A 19,375-nucleotide genomic window follows, 5' to 3' on the forward strand; every position below is an offset into this window, starting at 1 on the left:
AGTTAAAACGTGTGATTTTTGGCCTGAGAGAAAGAGAGAAATAGTTTAGACTGCTATGACAATAACAGCTGTTATTTATTGCATTCTGGCCTTACCCAAGGCATATATTTACATACCTTACCTGTGTTAACTTAACCAAGTGTTCATTCTATAAGGTTATTACCTCTTTTTTTACTAAGGAGGCACAGGATGTTAAATAATTGGCCTAATGGCAACACTGCTCAGTGGTGGTGATGAGTTCCAATCCTAGCCACACATCTGAATGCCTGTGTGGAGGAAGGTGATTAATTACCAATTAAGAAATACTCATAAAATGAATCCCACGCTAAGTATTGGTGATACAAACCCAAACAAATAAAAATAAAATAGGACCTCTGGGACTACAGTCTAACAAGAGAAGTCAGTGTATCACCAAACAATAGAAACTACAAAATGGTGGCTGTGGTTTGAATGAGATATCACCATGGTCTCATCATGTGCTTGAATACTTGGCTCCCAATAGGTTGCAATGTCTGGGGAGGCTTAGGAAGTGTGGCCTTGTTGGAGAAAGTACATTACTAGAGGTAGGCTTTAAGCATGCACACCACTCCCAGCTCACTTTTGGCTGGATGCTTATGGTTCAAGGTCTGAGCTCTCAGCTTGCTGCTCCAGATACCATGTCCGCCTGCTGCCATGCCTTCCCGCCTTGGATAAGGATGGACTCATCCCTCTGGATCTGATAAGACCAAGTAAACCCCTCTCTGTAGCTTGCCTTGGCTACAGCAAGAAAAAAAAAAAAAAGTAACGAATGTGTTTATCACAGGTCTACCATCCGCCAGAAGAAGGTGGTTACATACTGTCTGCTGTAGGACCTGAGGAAGGATAAAGAAAGGAAGGCACCCAAAAGCTAATGTATATCTCAGATGAGATAAACCACCCCTGCTGTGAACTGTAACTGTCAAAGGACACAAGTTTTGAAAGGGTCTCTGAGTGAGAGGTCCAGAAGGAAGGTTTGGTAAAGGCAATAAAAGCCAGACTCTGAGAGTGCTTGGGTGTGACAAGCTATAGCATGGCATAGTGAGTAGCCATGAGTATGGGCTTCACATGATCATCCTTGAATTCTGAAGAGATAAACTGTACAGAACTCTGGGGGAACAGAGTTTTGGGCGATGATAGCAGGATTCCAGACTGGATGCTGTGTGAAAAGTTAATTTAAGAGTTTAGAAGACAAGGAGCGAATCAAACACCTGGAATCTCTTCCTCTTTGGAGGTGTAGAGTTACAATCATGACTAGCAGCATGGTTTGTAGAGATATAAGGCAAACTGCTTACCTAATTTTAGAAGTTCTACTAATTACTTTAAGGGTATGGCGATGTGGCTTGGCACTTGTCTAACATATATAAGGCCCTAGGTTGAGCAAAATACATTATACATGACATTAATATGAAAACTACATATTTGTAACAACAAATCTTTAAAATCCAATGTGAATTTTACATCTAAATGATCTCAGGTTTTCCTGGAAACTACTCGGTTTGCATTTTGATTTAAAATAAACTGATTCAGATGCAGATTCTAAGCCAGGCAATGGTGACACACACCTTTGATCCCAGCACTCTGGAGGCAGAGGTAGGCGGGTCTCTCTGTGAATTTGAGACCAGCCTGGACTACAGAGCAAGTTCCAAGACAATCAAGGCTACACAGAGAAACACTGTCTCAAAAAGTGCAGTAGGAGCAGAAGAAGAGAAAGAGAATGCAGATTCCCAAACCCAAGTTGTTCTAAAAACATTTGAATGTCTAATATTATAGATAAGTGTCGTTCTAAATGCATTTTAAAAACTTTTAAAAATGTCATTTTAAAGCTCCATTCCTAGTTGAAGTTCCCATGTTTCAAAGGTTCCCTAGCCTTATGTGGCCAGGAGCTACAATTTTAGACAGCACAAATTCCATACCTTTTCAACCTCAGAATCACTTACCAAGCTCTTGGTTAGCTTGCAACGGGTCCACTAATTATACTCATTGTTTTCTGAGAGGAGATTTATAAGTAGAGAATCACTAATTCTAGACCAGTACCAAAAACCAAAACCAAACACATGGGAACAGCTCGGCAGTTAAGAGCACTTAGGATTCTTGCAGAGGACCCAGGTGTCGTCTTAACTCCCATTCCAGGGATCTAGTGACCTCTTTTGGCATCCACCAGGGCCAGGCACATATATGATGCACCAAGACTGGTGACTATCAAAGCTTCTAGTGGCTCTCAGGGGACAAGCGAGCCCAGCCACTGTGGCAGTGTGCTGCACCCACAGCCCCTTAGTAAGTCCCCTTCTGTTTTCCTGGCAGGATTCTGGCTGAGTCCGTGACACCTATGGAAGGACATACCACAGCCCCACTTACAGCTGTGTGACTAGGTTCTGGTCAATGTGGTGTGCAACAGTGATGTAAGCCACTTTTACAAAGAAAGGAGGTGTGCTCTCCACTGTGCCTTTCTTCTGTGTGCTGGAGAGCATACTGACTCACTACTCAGAAGAAAGTACTCAGGGACTGGCAGGTCCTCCCTGAGTGTCCGGCTCCACCAAGCAGCCACACTCTGACTGCCTGAATGATCCCACCTTCCTTGGCCCACTACATTTGAGTCACTTTAACAAAGCAGCTTTCTGCTCCATTTGAGCCATGTGAGGAAAGAGCAGTAAACCCCCATAAACCAGGATGTTCAGCAAGCAATTTCTGTAATAGGTTAGAAGACACATTTGCCTTCCCAACTGAACTCTACCACATACTGCAGCAGTGCCATAGGCAACTTACAAATAAACAGACATGGCTGTACTCCAATAAAGCTTTATTTACAAAAACAGGCAGATGGATTTGATTCACATGCCATAGTTTTTCAACCTTTTAATACCATTGCCCCCTCTTTCCCACAAAGGTGTCTCATAAATAAATAAATAAATAAATAAATAAATAAATAAATAAATGGATAGGTAGGGAGGTAGGTAGATAGCTTGGCTCTTATAGCCTTGGCTTCTTAAAGGGAAAAATTAATCTATGTTCTGAGAATTCATTATTATGGCATGATTCTCAGAAGGAAGTGTGGGCCAAGGGGTGGCCCACACTCGTAGCACTCTGGATGCTAGAAGGACTACACCAAGTTTAAAGCCAGCCCGAGCTACATAGTGAGTTCTAGGTAAGCCAGGGTTATACACTGATTCAAAACTAAAAATCAATCAAACAAACATGCAAAAAAGAAGAGAAGGAAAAGGAGAGAAACCTCGGTATGAACTACTTATTTCTCAAGAAAACTCTCTAGGTGGGATTTATTTTATCAAGGTCCTGTTAGGATGTGCATTCAGGAGCTTCACAGAAACAAATGCAAATTGCCTCAAGGAATTTCCAAATGATAAATTCCTGTCAAAGACAAGCTTACAAATAATACAAAAGGGGGCAGATTAGTCACCACAAACCAATGTCAGCAAGATTCAAACACAATATGACCCTCAATTGTTTACTTTGACTTTTTTTGGGGGGGGGGTGGCTTCAAGATAGAGTTTCTCTGTGTAACCCCTGATGTCCTGGAACTTGCTGTGTAGACCAGGCTGGCCTTGAACTCGGAGATCTGACTGCCTCTGCCTCCCTAGTACTTTGATTTTTGAGATGGGGTATGGCTGTGTAGTCCTGGCTGGTCTAGAACTTGTGATACAGCCTCAAACTTCGGGAGATTCTCCTGCCTCTGCCTCCCAAATGCTGTGACTACAAGCATGCCCAGCCCCTCAATCACTTTAAATATTAAAATTATCAATGACAAATATAAATGTTTTGAGTACTCCTATCGAATGTGTTGAGTACTACTATCGAAAAGTGGCCAGACATGATTTTTTGAAGGACCAATTAGGACTTCTAGAAGTGGAAAAGGAAAATAAATTTAAATTACATGAATTTTGAATAATTGGTATAATGAAATTACAACTTCAAAGGGTACCCACAAACTGCAAAGACAATGAGAACAGGAAGCAAGCAAAGGAAGACATGACTAACTCAGGAGGTCATGAAAGCTAAATTTTAACCTTAAGCCATTTATATTTCTACCAGTGTAAAGATGGGTCTAAAAATGGTCATTTTTGAGTATTTTCTTTGTAGAAAACAGAGACCAAAACTTCAGCATGGAAGGGTAGGGACTCATGAAGTCACAGGTCTAGATGAGGAATTATTTGCAGCTAATGGCTGCTTGGAGCAGAGATTCATTTCTTCAAGGACAGTCTCTGAGAAGCCACCCATGCTACAATAGTACATGGTTCTACAACCATGAACCTTCTGGCAGCAATAACTACACTCCGAAGATAAAAAAAAAAAAGAAAGGGGGGAGGGAGAGAGAAAAGGAGAGGGAGAGAGGAGGGGATAAGGGGCTGGAGAGGTGGCTCAGTGGTTAAGAGCACTACCTGCTCTTCCAAAGGTCCTGAGTTCAATTCCCAGCAACCACCTTAATGAGATCTGGTGCTCTCTTCTGGCTGTAGGCAAAGATGCAGGCAAACACTGTATACATAATAAATAAATCTTTAAAAAAAGAGATAAAAGAGAATGGGGCCTTCTAGTCATGACAGGTCCACTGTACTCATTAACTCATAGCAGCTGTGGTGGCCTGAACAAAGTCAAGCCAGTCAACATTCTCTCATGGAGTGGGAAGGAGTACATGGTTCCCTGCCCCTAACTAAGGAGCAATGGGCAGGTTTCTGGGATTAGGAGAGTCAGTTTTCCTCAAGGGTTCAAACTTGATAGGTTTATGCAAACTCCTGGTAGGCTGACCATGTCCTACTGGATGGCCCCACACCTGTAGTAAGTATATGGGCAGTTACAAACTAGAGTCAGCCGATTATTATTTTTTTTTTGGAGGGGGGCATATTAAATTAAGGTAAGGTGGATCTGGGAGGAGTTAGGTGGAAAGGTGGAAAAGTAGAGGCCAAATGATCAAAATACCTTGATGAAACTCAATAAAGAAAATTTCAGAAGATGGCCATTTGTGTAGCATCTACAGAGATGGCAGGAAAATGAGTGACCTGGAAAGCATTAGATTAAACAAAGCAACCCAGACTCAAAGAGACAAAATTGCATGTTGTCTCATGTGTGGACCCTGACTTATTACATCTATATGTATATAGGTAAGTAGGAGAGGAGTGAGGACACAGCTATGAGACTACAAAGACCACAAACGTGGAGTTGAGCAGAGGAGGTCAGTCAGTAAGACAGATGTGACATGAAAGCATCAAGGAAGCTATGGGGTATGTGACAGTACATGAGGGGGTTGAAGGACCAGAGAAGCTGCAGAACCTGCGTGAGACCCAACTAGGCCCTCTGAATGTGGGTGACAGTTATGTGGCTTGATCTGTTGGGGGGGGGGCTAGCAGTGGGACCAGGACCTATCCTGTGTGCATGAACTGGCTTTTTGGAGCCCATTCCCTATGGTGGGAATATCTTGCTCAGACTTGGCGGGGGGGGGGGGGGGGGGGGCTTAGGCCTTTGTCCATTGGTATGCCAGACTTTATTGACTCCCACAAGGGACTCCTTACCCTCTCTGAGGAATGGATGGGGGAGGTGGGGGGGGAGGGGATAGAGGGGGAGCTGGGGTTGATATGTAAAATGGAAAAAAGTTAAATAATAAAAAAGACTTTATAAAGAAAAATCAAGCTTGGTAAAACCTTATCTTAAACAGCAAATGTCCTAGATGGTGAACATTAGTGATGTGTACCTATAATCTAGGCTTCAGGTGCAGAACCAGAAAGATGTAACTTTGAGCTACATAGCAAAATATAAACTTAAATTGAAAGGAAGGAAAAAAAAAAGAACATCTGGCAAGGCCCCACTCCTTCCAACGGACTACTACTACTGACAGCTCAACAGTTGTGAGGGAGGGGTGTCATTTTCTTCAGTGATGCAACCAGTACATTGCCCTTGTTCCAGTAAAGAACAGTCCACTCATGCTCAAGCAAAGAAAGTCTAAACTCAGTAAATCACACACAAAGGGAGAAATGACAGGAGTGGGGTTGGGGCTGGAGAAATGGCACTGGCTGCTCTTGCAGAGGGCCCAGGTCCAGTTGCCAGCACCACATGGCAGCTCATAACCACCTGTAACTCCAGTTCCAGGGGATCCAGTGCCCTTTTCTGGGCTTCAACAGCACCAGGTACACATGTGAAGTGTAGACACAGCATGAAGGCAAAACACCATAGACACAAAATAATAAAATAGGAGGGGGCTTGTTGGCTAAAAGGTTTTCCATAGGAAAGGAGGCAGATAACAAAGGAGAGTAGGATGAAAACAACTACAATTCACAAACAATGAAGCAGTGAAAATTAACATACAAATTGAAATGTCCTAGTACAGATGCCCCACACAAAAACAAAAGACAGGACTCTTTGTAAACTGTTTCTAGTAGATTGTTGTCTTAATACGACCACCAGTGCATATCAGTTTCATTTTCAGCTGAAAAGCTGAGGTCTAGGTTAGAAAAGATCATGCAGTATAAAGTCATAGTTCTGAAACCAGGTGACTCCAGACAGCTCACAGCAAAAAGCAAAAACAAAAGTTTTAGTACCCACTAACAGAGGTCCTATAGGGGCTACCAAGGAAAAACTGTCAAATGACCTGGTGCTTTAAAAAAAAAAAAAAAAAAAAAAAAAAAAAAAGACAAAGGTAAAACAAAACTAACAAAAAGGCAAAGTCTGTTGCATGCAATTACATGAATGCAAACGGCTAATATGTGTGGGCACACACATATTTAAAAGCTCAACTGATTTACACTGAGAATTAGGATTATAAATCTAAGGAAATGGATACTGCAACACACTGGTAGTAATGTAAAAAGCAATTGGGGGGCAATCAAATTTTAAAACACACTTTATATGCCATTTAGCAAATCCTTTTAAGAATCAATCACAAAGAAGCATTTAACATACGCACAACAGACAGGAAATCAAGGGAAGGAAACCTCAAGCTGAGAGCCAGAAGCAGTTTTACTGTATGCAGACAAGAGCCCAGCAGACATTTGGCTGAAAAGAGCTTTTCACCCCCCCCCCACATCCCCATCCTGTTCCCTTGGCCCCATCCACAGCAATCCAGAATGATATATATTTTGATTGGTTATAAGCAAGCTTGCTCAATTCCCCCACAGGCAGAATTTTTCACCCAAGCAGCAGCATCTACAAGCCATTTATAGTGCAGGAAGGAAGAGATACAGTGAGCTATCACAAGAATGTTAGCTTGTTGCTTCTCAAGGCCTTCTGCTACATTCCCCTGCTTTGATGATAGGATCCCTTTTTGGGTCACAGAACATCATCTTGGCTTATAGGCATTTATTTCCATAACATCATAAATGTCAGTTTTTTATCTCAACTGTGCTTTTTATGGGCATAGGGATGTTTTCCGCCAAGGGAATTAGAGAACAGAATCAAACAACCAAACAGCACCTGTGAGGCTTTTGAATTCCCCCAAGAGCCAAAACCATCTTCCAAATAAATCCCAGAGGTCCCAAAACCTTCAAAATTTGGACTGGGACACAAGAAAGCTGTGTCATTCCATCTGTGATGTTGTCTGCAGTCTTTGCTGTTCTGCTTAGGTTGAACTTTCCATTGAGGCAAGCAGAAAGTCTAAAATCAAGTGGTTTTGATAAATTGCACTACATATTTTGTCTCAAGAGCAGAGTTAAGTTGTATTACGGGACCTATCTCCTGTCATAGTGGCTGGACTGAGGTAGATGTTCCAAGGGCCAGTCACTGTCTTCCTGATCACCAATTTTTACAGCTGTGGGTATTGTTTTGTTTTGTCTTGTTTTTTTTTTTTTTTTTTTTTTTCTGAATATCCAGCCCTTGCATACCTATCCTCTGGCTGTGCCCTTTTCTAGAGGGGACAGGAAGGAAAAAGGCCATGTGAAAGCACCAGTACACAGGAGTCTGGCAAGTTGGTGGAGTTCCTGCTATTCTCCCAAAGAGCCAATGCACTCCACATCATTCCGTCCCTGTCAGAGGGAAGAATAGTTTGACAGTGGTTGGGAGTTTGGTTCATAGCAGCCCTTCAAGTGGTACCATTCTAAAACCTCTGGCCCAAACATGCTACGATTTCCACAGGTGAAGTGATACGCCTCTCCACTGGGCAATAGTTTTCCCAGTGAGTTAAGTTTTGAGGAGCCAGACCCCTGTCGTTAGGTAGGGTATATGATCTCATTGTAGGTCTCTAGAAGACTAAACAATCTAGCATCCCAGGGCCATTCATCTCCTTTGTCAACTCCCCCATATATGTAACAAGAACGGATGTTTAGAGACGATGACAGTCTCTGTCATAATTAAGAGTAGATGTGAGTGCAGCCTCATAGTAGAAAGAAGGCTGCAGGAGTGGAGGCTTACAGCAAGACACTAAAACCCTTCAACCTGCAGGAGAGTCCCAGGGTTCAAGTTGGCCATGAGTATGTCAAGACAGAGGACCTTTCTCAATTCTGGGCATGCTGGTTTGAAGTCAAAGAAGTCAGCAAAATATAAGCCCCTGGCTCAGAGCAGGATGTGGTTACACCCATCTGGAGGCAACCCAACTACCCAACTGAAGACATGCCATTACTATGTTGTCCTCAGTTTCTTTGGGGACCATGTGCCCCCAAGAATTGTATAGCTAGCTTGTCCTAGACCAGGAGAGATGAGGGCTGTTTACATGGGAATTATTTTGATTGTACTTCTGTCCTTGTTGGAGCCTGCCACATAACCTGTTATAATGGATCGAACATCCACATACATCAAAAAAGATTGTCTTTGGTGCTGAGGGATCAGAGGCTGTGTTTTTGTAATAAGGTTCTGTCCCATCTTTGAATTTCTAACGATTCACAAAAGGGGGCAGGTTCTGGGGGTTAAAACAGGTGCATTGGTCTTTATAGTCACAAGTTCTTAAGGTCTTTTCCTGGGATCCAAAATGAGTGTGACAGAACAGGGTCCAGGTTACCCCATGCAAGAATCACAATATGGTTTAGAGACCATGACAGAGCCAAGTTAACAGAAACAGATAATAGCCATGCATTCTGTGCAAAAAAGGTAAGAGATGGCTAACAGGAACCTCTGGCCACTAGTCTGCTGGGGCAGCCATCTGAATCCTGTAGCAAAGGTCCAAAGCAGGAGAATTAGAAGAGGGAAGAACAAGGCGTTGGCAATGAATTCACGAGCCAGTAAGAAGAGCAGCAGTTTGCTTGTCCCACCAATGGCTGACTCCTCAAGGTTCCGTCATGAGTAGGTTAGTCAGCTTTTTGGAGTGACTGAAGCAGTGCTGTTCTCCCATCTACTAGTGCTTCTTGATCTCTTCAATTCCCTTGGTGATGTGGCTGGATTCCTTCGGATGGTCAGCTTGCATGGTGTCGCTGGATCAAGAACACATTCCCAGTTATTGGAAGCTGAATTCTCTTTGCTGGGAGTTATCTTGGCCACCTTTACTGCAGTGGGAGTGGATAAAGTAACAATGAGTCGACCTTTCCATAAAGGCTTCAGGGCCTGGACATTCCATTCTTTTATGAAGACGGCATCTCCTGGTTTAGAGGAGTGTGTATTTGTAGTTAGGCATACAGGCAACTGCTCCCTGGCTTTCTGATGAATGGGGGCAAAGCTGAGCAGAGCCCCTGCAGCTGCTGTCTTAAAGTGATATTACCCAATCCTTTTAATTTCCCCTGTATGAATACTCTGACAAAGAGAGGATGCACACAAAGGATTTCATGAACAGAAAACTGTGTTTGGGAGTAGGTCTGATTCTTAACAAAGCAATTAGCAGCAACTGGTCCCAATGTTTTGTGAACATTTTGCTATAGTTTAACTTCACTGTTCACATATTCCACCTTCCAAGAGTTCTATGGATAATATGGTTTGTGTAGCTTCCAGGTGATTTTTTACCCTCTAGCTACCAATTGTACTATCCCTGCTGCAAATGCTGACCCATGTCTGACCCTACAGTAATAGGAATCACGAACCAGACATTATTCTTTTTGAAGCCATATTACTTCAAATACCCTTTCTGTAAGCACAGAAAAGGCTTCTCTCCAATCTGAGGAGGCACATACAAAGACAAACAAGTATTTGCGGCCCCTTGCTTGGGGGAGTCCTGTAAAGTCAACAACCTGTCTCAAATGGGGCTCCTCCAGCATTCTCCTTCCCTCAGCCCCTCACAGGTTATTCCAGGCACAAATGTTACACCGTTCACAAGTTAGTCAAGCTACATGGGGAAGCAGGAATGTAAGCATCAACTTAACATACTTTCCAGAGATGTCCAGATGACATGAAGTACCTGATGGTGCTGTTTAACAGGGTTAATGGCTTCAGTGATGGTTATCTTCACCACCCACTCCCCACCCACTGCTGGGGAGACGGTTCCCATTTCCAGTCTAAAGCCAAGCCATTTACCTAGCTGGTTTGGAGATAACAAGGCTGTAGCAACTGTCAGGCTTGCCCTTCCTTTGCAAGCTGGTAATTTTTTCACCTCTTGGCCCACTCTGCAGTTTCTCCTGGAAGTTGTGACATTTCCATTCTGGTGTCCCCAACGCTGCACAGCAGTCACTTGCTTAGGGGCTACAAATCCTCTAAGAGTTCTATGATCTCTTTGCCATACTTCATGTCTTTTCTCCCTGAGTTGATCGACCCTTTCTTTATACAGGGCTCTAAGCACATGCAACATGGTGCAAGCACACGAATCTGTAAACATGTTCACATTCATTCCACTGCCAGCTCCAGCTCTCTTGTGGAAGCTGAGTTCTACTTTTTGCGCTGGCCCCTTGGGCAGAGGCTTTGATGACCATCAGAGTACCGCTCTCCTTCTTTTATAAAACTACTGCCATCCATAGGACATGTTACATCAGGGACTTTAGTTATGTCTGTTAGATTGACCTGCCACAAAATACCTCATCATGACTTGAATGCAGTCATGACTTGGCTAGCCTGGCCCAACAGGCAATAATGTTGCAGGGTTTATACTTTGAACCACTTGTAGTTGTATACATAGGTTTTCATATAGCATTCCCTGTTATCTGGCCATCCTAGCATGTGTGAGCCAGTACTGGCTTTTCTATCCCACTGAAGTTATCACTTGTGTATGGAGCCAAGAGTTAAATCCTCACAATTTGTCAGTCTTACCAAGTGTTGTAGCATCAAGTATACAGAGGCAGGGTGGCCAGCACAAAGCCATAGAGCCCAGCTGTTTATGAAGATAAGTTTCATATCATATTCAGATGTTGGGGTAATGCCAAGACCTCAACATCTGACAGCATGTTCACACACATGTAAGGAAGGTTTATTAGGTCTGGGAGTCCAAAGCCTGTAAGTACCTGCCTCATTTCTTCAAGCACTTTTCTGTTGGCCTTTGTCTCCCTAGTGAGGCTTTCTCCCTGCTCTGCAGCTTTATAAGGCTAGTTTTTCCAGAACAAAGAAATCTGGTACCTAGATAGGCAACAGTCTCTCCAAGAAGCCCTCCGATTTGAGGGCTGCAGAACTGAACAAACAGCCTGCTTTCTCTAAGGACCAAGAGTTGCCCCTGTGACAAATGAAACTCAAGATACTTGATGGTGTAGGGGTTGTTGTTTTGAGACAGGGTTTCTCTATGTAGCTGTGGCTAGCCTGGAACAGTCGTCAGACTCAATTTGATCTGCCTGCCTCTCAAGTGCTGGGATTAAAGGTTAGAACACCTGGCCAGACGGGCTAGAGTTTATATTTAGTTTCCCATGGCAGGGTAGAGTGCTATGTCCCCTCCAGTCTTTTTTGGTGGCTCCAGCCATCAATAAATCATCTATACATTGGAGCAGTGTAGTTACACTGGTCAACTAGCACAGTGCCCAAAACGGGGAATTTTTAAATCTGGAACAATCTGGTCCAAGTTAATTGTCTTTTGTCAGTTTCAGGACTTTCCCATTGAAAGGAAAAAAACAGGAAGCCAGGATGGAGAGGGTGTGGATCTAGAAAGGACCAGACTCTGAAGGGTGTAAGGACTGGAGACAGCCGGATGCAATTACTGTCATTTACTGCCCCTAAGTCCTGTAGCAGACAGTAATCATCATTCACGCGTTTCTGGCCTGGCAGGAGAGGTGTATCCCAAGCTGTTTGTCAATTCTGTATTTTAAGAGTTTTTCTAGACATTTTAAAGCCCCAACTTGTGCTTCTTTGAGAGGGACATTGTCTCTAGAGAGTGGGCTATCCCCGGCCTTAACTGGAGGAATGTTTCAGGGGAGCCCTGTTGAGCTGACCTCAGGCCATAACCCAAGAACTGTGAGAGGGAGCTCAGGTCCCTGTTGTGGCTTCTCAGCCAGGCCAAATAATCATTCCTTTTCTCAGTGGACTGTAGGAGTCAGAATTTTTGTTTCAGGTCTTCCTGGTCCTGGAAATTAAAGGTAATTTGAACTTGCAGCATTCCCAGGTCCACCCAGCAGAGGCACTGTATAACCAGGATCATATACAAAGTCATGGGTAACTTCATGACTCCCAGACTCCAACAGCCAGAGATGAGAAGCTGCCTGTGGCTCCCAAAAATGGTAGTTTGGGGGGGGGGGTTAAGTCACAATCAAATAGGTGGTCCCAGTGTCCATATGAGATCAACTGGCCAGCTTCAGCAGTTATTTTGACTATGCTCTTGCAGGTCCAATGGAATGGTTCCTATTCTACTCTTCCTCGGTTTTCTATAGTAGCTAAGCCTACATTCTCATTTTCCTGGGGCCTCTAACTTCCACTGTCTAGGCTGCTATCATCCAGTCTCTCTCCTCACACGGGACCTGAGCAGGCGTTCTCTGCCGTCAGTGGGTATTCATTTTTCAAATGGGTCTTTCTATGGCAATATGCACACTGTGTTGAGCCAATTTCACCTCTAAGCAAGGTGGTCCACCGTATCAGCCTCCCCATTGGCCTCAGTGCCAATTTGGTAAGATACTGCCCCATGGGTGCCCTGAGCATTCTTTCATGGCAACAGCCAGCACATTTACTTTTCTTTTTAGCCTCACATTTGGCCTCCTAGTCTCAGGAACTAAGACACCTCTAGCAACTGGCTGGCATTCATTCAAAACCTCCACATGGTTTTTGCAGCTTGCTTCTGATGTTTCTGAGCCTTGTCAACAAAAGCTGAATTAACTATTTGTTGGTCCTTGGCTGCTTTGAAGTCAAATGGAATGTAGACTGCTTTAGAACCTCTCATAGAACAGATTGAGGCTCTCCACAGGTCCCCGAAGCACTTCTGAGATCCCCCCACCCCTGGGTTGCCTTTCTACCTCTTTTGTTTCCAATTAAAAGAATCTCTATAGTTTATCACCTGAGCCTCTTCAATCCTACACCCCACCATTACTGGGATCCCAATGGGACCTTGTCAGGAAGGAGGTCTTGGATGTCATCTGGCTCTGTGTGTGTGTGTGTGTGTGTTATTTTTTCCAATTTAAGAAGTCAGTGGCAGGAAAGGCTGGTAAATTGCCTCTAGGACCTGTCTTTATTGGTCAAAATACAGTGGCTTTCAAGCCACAGAACAGTAACTGCTGAGCATCTAGGACATCTATCATGTCCAATGAGCTGAGATTGGGCTTTCTTTGCTCTTTCCCACTGGGGTGTAGGGAGCTACATCCAGTGGTTCCAGGGGTCTTGGAAGGAATGGTTGTCCCCAAAGAGGGGACAGTTCCAAGCGATGGCTCTGCTGCTATGGGGGTTGGTGATGATGCTAGCACTTGCAAGGCTAGGAGTATCAGGGCTCTGTTCCTACCAGGTGCTAGTGGCGTAGGTGGTGGCAGTGAAGGGGCAGTGAACTATACATATGAAGACACTTCTGCTGACTCCTAAGCTAAAACAGGTTTCTTCAAAGACTTAGGCTCTGATCCATATTAAGACACCATTACCCTACCATCATGATTTTCTAAGCAGGTTTTCAGGAATCACATACTGAGAGGACAGTGTCCTGCCACCAATCAATGTAAGGAAACTGGTTGGGGTGCTCTTGATCTCCTCTAACTGTTTTAAACACCTCACTATCTATATATCCAGTGACCCTTCATGGGGCCATCCCAACCCCAAATACAGCCAACCTATTTCACAAAAAGCCCAGTGTTCTGGGAGAGTTTGATATTCACTGTCTACCCCAAATATCCCTTTTGGAAACTGTAATACAGTCTAAAGGTGTAGGCTTACTCTGTTGTCCATCCAGTAGAGGGCACTCAGTTACTTTTTCAGTTCTTCAAATATACAGGATTCCCCACCCCTACCCATGGTTACTCACTCCACTCTCATCCCTCACCCAATGCTCAGAAGTAACTGGAGAGCTGTTGTCCTTTGCTGTTTTAACCAGGTTATTCAGACAGCTCTAGGACTCTTGGACAACTGTTCTCTTCCATTCAATGGAGTGAGCTAGCTGGATTACCAAAACAATATGAACCCGGTTCTTACCAGTCTGATGAGTGAGGTCCCCTGACCTGGTTCATGGGCCTGGATTCAGCTGCACATTAGGGAGCTTTGTCCCAGTTCCCTGGAAGAGCCAATCTCCTACAGATTAAATGGCTCATTGGTGCCAGGCAAGTAGTCACTCTTGATGCTCTGGAAACACTACCAACACCACCAACACCCGGGAGGGGGAAGAATTGGGGAGGCAAAAAAGGTGAAACCACTTCCTGGTCAATGCTTCAGAACTGCAGGAAACCAAGGGAAGAAAACCCCAAGCTGAGAGCCACAAGCAGTTTTACTGTATGCAGACAACAGTCTAAAAGCTGAAGGCCATTCATCTGAATAGAGCCTTTTATACCCTGTTCCCTTGGCGCTATCTAGAGTGATATATATTCTGATTGGTTATACTGAGTTTGCTTAGTAGGGATTAGTCATCTGCCCCTTAAGCAAGCAGCAGAATTAACCATAAGTCATTTGTAGTGCAGGGGCAAGGAATCTGGCTATAGAGGAGATAGTAAGATACCACAAAGTGCTGACCAGCCTGTTGTAGGCATTTCCTGTAAACTTGTTGGGGCCTTCTACCACACCATGTGCAAGGAGTCACCACAACTACAGATTTGAACCCAACTGACCATCAACAGGGAACAGTTGAAGAGATCCCTGGACAGCCGCTGGGGTATGGAAAGGGAAAGAGAGTGCAATGGCAATCTCTATGAGCTGACATGGGAAGAGGGGGATGTACCTCAAAGCAGGGAGATCAAAGTCAACCTGCTTGTTTAAAGAGGAGCTAAGAGAAAACAATAAAATGAGAATACAAAAAAAAAAAAAAAAGCAAGAAAGAAAATGAAAAAGAAAAAGCAGAATGACCGCTCATATACACTGAAAGGACATTTTTAGAACAGTCTGGCAAGAGAGGCCCAAACAATTAAAGGGCACACTTGGCAGATAGGACTGAGGCTAAGCTTTTTAACCCAATGTCCACCTGTCTAGTTATGATGCTTAATGGTATTATTTTTAGAAGACAAAACCAAGTGACAAAGAACCTACTATCCTTCTTCCCCCTTTCCATTTATATATGTGGGGGGGGGGGGAGTATACTAAGGTTGAAATTGGGACTCGTTCTTGAGAGCTTTTCTACCTTATTCACTGAGGCAGGGTCTCTTGGTCAAACCCAGAGCTTGCTTTTGTGGCTAGTCTCCCTAGCCAGCTGGCTCTGCATCCAGAGTCTGCAATCAGGAGGGCAGTCATACCCACCTAGCCTTCACTTGCATTTCTGATCTTCACACTGGCATAACAAGCACTCTAACAACTGGGCCATCTGCCAGTCAGAATGTACTCCATTTCTTTAGGCTTTTATTAAAAACAAAAGAGAGCAAGACTATAACTTACTAGTGTAGGAAACACTAAATAAAAGTCAAACAAAGAGAATAAAGTAGCAAGGCCAGCTTGGTCTACATGAGCAAGTTCCAGGACAGCCACATTGGTTACACAATAAAACCCTGTCTCAAGAAACTTAAAACAAACAAACAAACAAACAAACAAACCAAGAGAGAATAAAGAAGCAATAACAAAATTATGTATGCACAACTGCTGAGACCTACAAAAATTCAAAGCAACTAACACAATTTTATTGTTTCCATAATAGGCTCTGGACAAGATGAAGACAAAGGAGACAAGGACAACACTATGACTCCTACCACAAATGAATGTTACAAGTCTCCAGTGGCTTAACATATGAAAATGTATATAAAGGGGAAAAAAGGGACCCAGAGAAATATAAATATTCAGACATTTGCAGCACAATACAATATCCTTAAAAAATAATGCAGTATTTTTGTAATGGTATATGTAACTGTTAGTAACTTAAAATGCCAAAGTACACCTTTTTTCCTCCCCCATAATCTAGACTGAGGATTGCAGAGTTGCAAAAATACACAAACAAAAACAAGTTTAGTGCTCAGAGACAAATAACTCTCCTTATTTTAATGCATCAAGATGCAAATATTGAATTCAGGAATGCCAATCAGTTATATGCAGATAAATAAAACAGACCAACAGTACTTTTATAATCAAACCCAACTAACATTATACTAAAAATATATATGTGTATATGTACTTATATACACCACACCTATTTTAGAAAAAAAGGTGCATGGTGAAAATGATTCTGAAAATATTCACTGACAAACATTATGTATGAAACCTTCTATGTAAAAAATTAAACTATTTTTGTGCAATTCCATGTTTTCATCCCACCTGAAAACTATTTGAAAGACATTTCACGATGACATGGTCCTAAGGCAATTCCCTCTACAGTGGTTCTCCACCCACTCAACACCAAGATGGCAGCACAGAGAGGTCACATGGATACAACCTGACATACCCTTGTGGCACTCACTGCCTGAAACTCCACTCACTCTTGAAACCAGGAAGTTTACAGTTGCTCCAAAGACTTACCATAAAATTCAGTTTCTCTAGTCCAAATTAAGCACTCAAGATATTAGTAGGCTGAGAAGCCACTACATTTGGTTTCTCAATAGCCCTATAAGAAGGAATTCTACATGGGAACTGCTAAGCAAGTTCTCACTGAATTAACATTGCATCCTTCACCTGCATAGATTCAATTTGGCTTAATAGCTCTTTGCCCCAGTGCATCAGTCTGGAGTTCACACTCTTAAAAGTCCATTTCATTTATGAAAAAAGATTCTAGAGTAGTACCATGAGAATATACAGGATAATAAAGGCTTCTAAAATCTGTTTGATGAACCTTGGCGCATTCCTCAGTAGGAGTAACTACTAAAGGTATAAATAAAAACAGAAGTAGAATGGATTAAATATTTATGTCAATAACCATGTCTAGTAAACAAACAAAATGACAAGATACCCCAAGCTACTCTTTCTAAAAGCACTGAGGGTCTGAAGCATAAAGTGAGTAACTGTATACACTAGAAAACGAGAAGAGTCTGAGGCAAGAGTTGTAGGTGTGTAAATATATATTTATGTGCACACACATTGTGCACATTACTCTCTATATAATTACATACATATCCACAAGATGCCCTGATGCACAGTTCAGTTCTAAAGGCCTTGTCAAGGGACAAACTACTTTTAGCATAGGCCCTAGAGTTCATAATATCTGCATAAGAAACCAATGTGCATGTATTCACAGCATAAACCTTAGCAACAAAAACATTGCTATTAATACTAGGATAAATCATAGGCTTTAGGTTGATGGATTTTTTTTTTTACCACTATAAATCGGTAATTTAATCACAATATTTCTTACATGGAGAATCAAAAATAATAGCAACAAAACTGCAACTGGATTTTGAATTCACAAGAAAGATGCTTGGTAAGGTAAACAAACAAAGTTCAATTTCCAGAGTAAGAATATCAAAACTTTATAAATCTCCCAAGATGCAGTCCAATTACTACATCATTAGAAAAATAGAATCATAGAATGAGCGGCGCCAGCTAAGCATTCCCAACGCATTGACCCGTATGTTTATCTCTTTCCTCTTTTGTTTCCAGCTGGAGGTCTCTTCAACTGCAGGAGTTGTCCTCCTGTTCCAAACCCCGCAGAGGCAGGATTGGACACCCCAAATGTCAAACCAGCTGATGCCGTGATGCCAGGATTGCTGAAGTTAAACCCAGACGTACTTGAGCTGCCAAAGCCTTATGTTCAGGGAAAAAAATATTCAAATGAGAAGTTAAATCACAAAAACAAATATAAAAAACAGGGATGAGTGGAAATCTATATCTGAGAATATACAACACAATCTATAAGATTAGGAAATGTCTACAGCCCTTGAATTTCTAACTGGAACATCACAGAAAAATAATTTAGCTAACAGCTAAAGGACATCTTGAGAGACAGAAATCAGGTGGTACAGACTAAGAAAGCAAGCTAGCACAGATAAATGAAATCTCCAGGAAAATTCAAGCCACCAGAAACTTCCTTGTCTGTATGCTAAAATGTTTTATGTGCCATGTGCATAAAATCACATTATATCAATACATACACATTATGTTAATGTCTTCCCCCTCAGACTCACCATAAACATTTTAAGAAAAGGCCTTCAAGTCATCTGGACCTGCCCTTAAATCCCAAGCCCCCAGGAAAGCCTCAACCCACTTCAATGTACAAGACAATGCCAATAATGTGCATTATAAGAGACTTTATAGTGAAGACTTTATAGTGTTCTGATTGCCTGGCTACCAGACATAGTAGATTCTAGTCCTGATACCCTGATTACAAATCTCCCTCCACTGGCACTGCTGACTTTAAACACTTATTATAAGTGGAACTGCCTAAATTTGAACACATTTTTTAGCAGTGTTACATCATTATTTTAGACATACTATTTATCCCTACATATTACACATCAAGATAAGTATTATTTACAAATATAAAGTGAATGGAAAGGTAAGGATAATTTTGAGTTTTATACTAGGAGTATATTAAAATTATTTTAAAATGAACAAAGAATCACGTTAGTCATTATTTATAAACTACACTACCCCTTAAAATCAGAGGTAGTATCAACCAAAGATGACCTGTTTGGACTGAGATGTGTCTCCTAGTTGGGCTGCCTGGTGGTACAGGCCTACAGTGTCAGCTACTCAGGAGGCTGAGGCAGGAGCATGAGTGCAAGGCCAGCCTGGGCAACTCAGTGATTCAAGGTGAAACGGAAAAAGCAGGCTGGAAAAATAGCTCAGTTGTATAGTCCTTCCCTAGCATGGATAAAACCCCAATGTCCACCCCCATCACACACAAAAAAAAAATTCTGTAGGATGGAAAAGCAAACTACCAATATAACTACCAATAGTTATTGGGTTACTGAAGGAAAAAAAAGCCTTCAACCATAAAGTCACTTCTAGGATTCAAATGAATCTCTAGTTGACTGTAAGTCTTATTACATACAGCCTCAAAATGTAAGGCTACACAATTTAGTCAGTCATACATGCTTCCTCAGAGTAGAAAGTGAATTAGAGATCTTCA

The 19,375-nt window shown here is 42.4% G+C and overlaps 1 protein-coding gene across 2 annotated transcripts in view; it reads right to left on the bottom strand.

The window, feature by feature from the left end:
- Positions 1 to 15,975: 15,975 nt before the first annotated feature.
- Nup58 (nucleoporin 58) overlaps positions 15,976 to 19,375 on the bottom strand; it is a 34,269-nt gene continuing 30,869 nt past the window's right edge. For both annotated transcript variants that reach the window (XM_027390416.2, XM_027390415.2), the window contains one exon: positions 15,976 to 18,048. In XM_027390416.2, coding sequence (XP_027246217.1) covers positions 17,879 to 18,048 — 170 coding nt within the window. In that variant the 3' untranslated portion in view covers positions 15,976 to 17,878. The remainder of the gene's footprint in view (positions 18,049 to 19,375) is intronic.

The sequence above is a fragment of the Cricetulus griseus genome (assembly GCF_003668045.3).
Source record: "Cricetulus griseus strain 17A/GY chromosome 1 unlocalized genomic scaffold, alternate assembly CriGri-PICRH-1.0 chr1_1, whole genome shotgun sequence".
In the NCBI taxonomy this organism is placed as follows: Eukaryota; Metazoa; Chordata; class Mammalia; order Rodentia; family Cricetidae; genus Cricetulus; species Cricetulus griseus.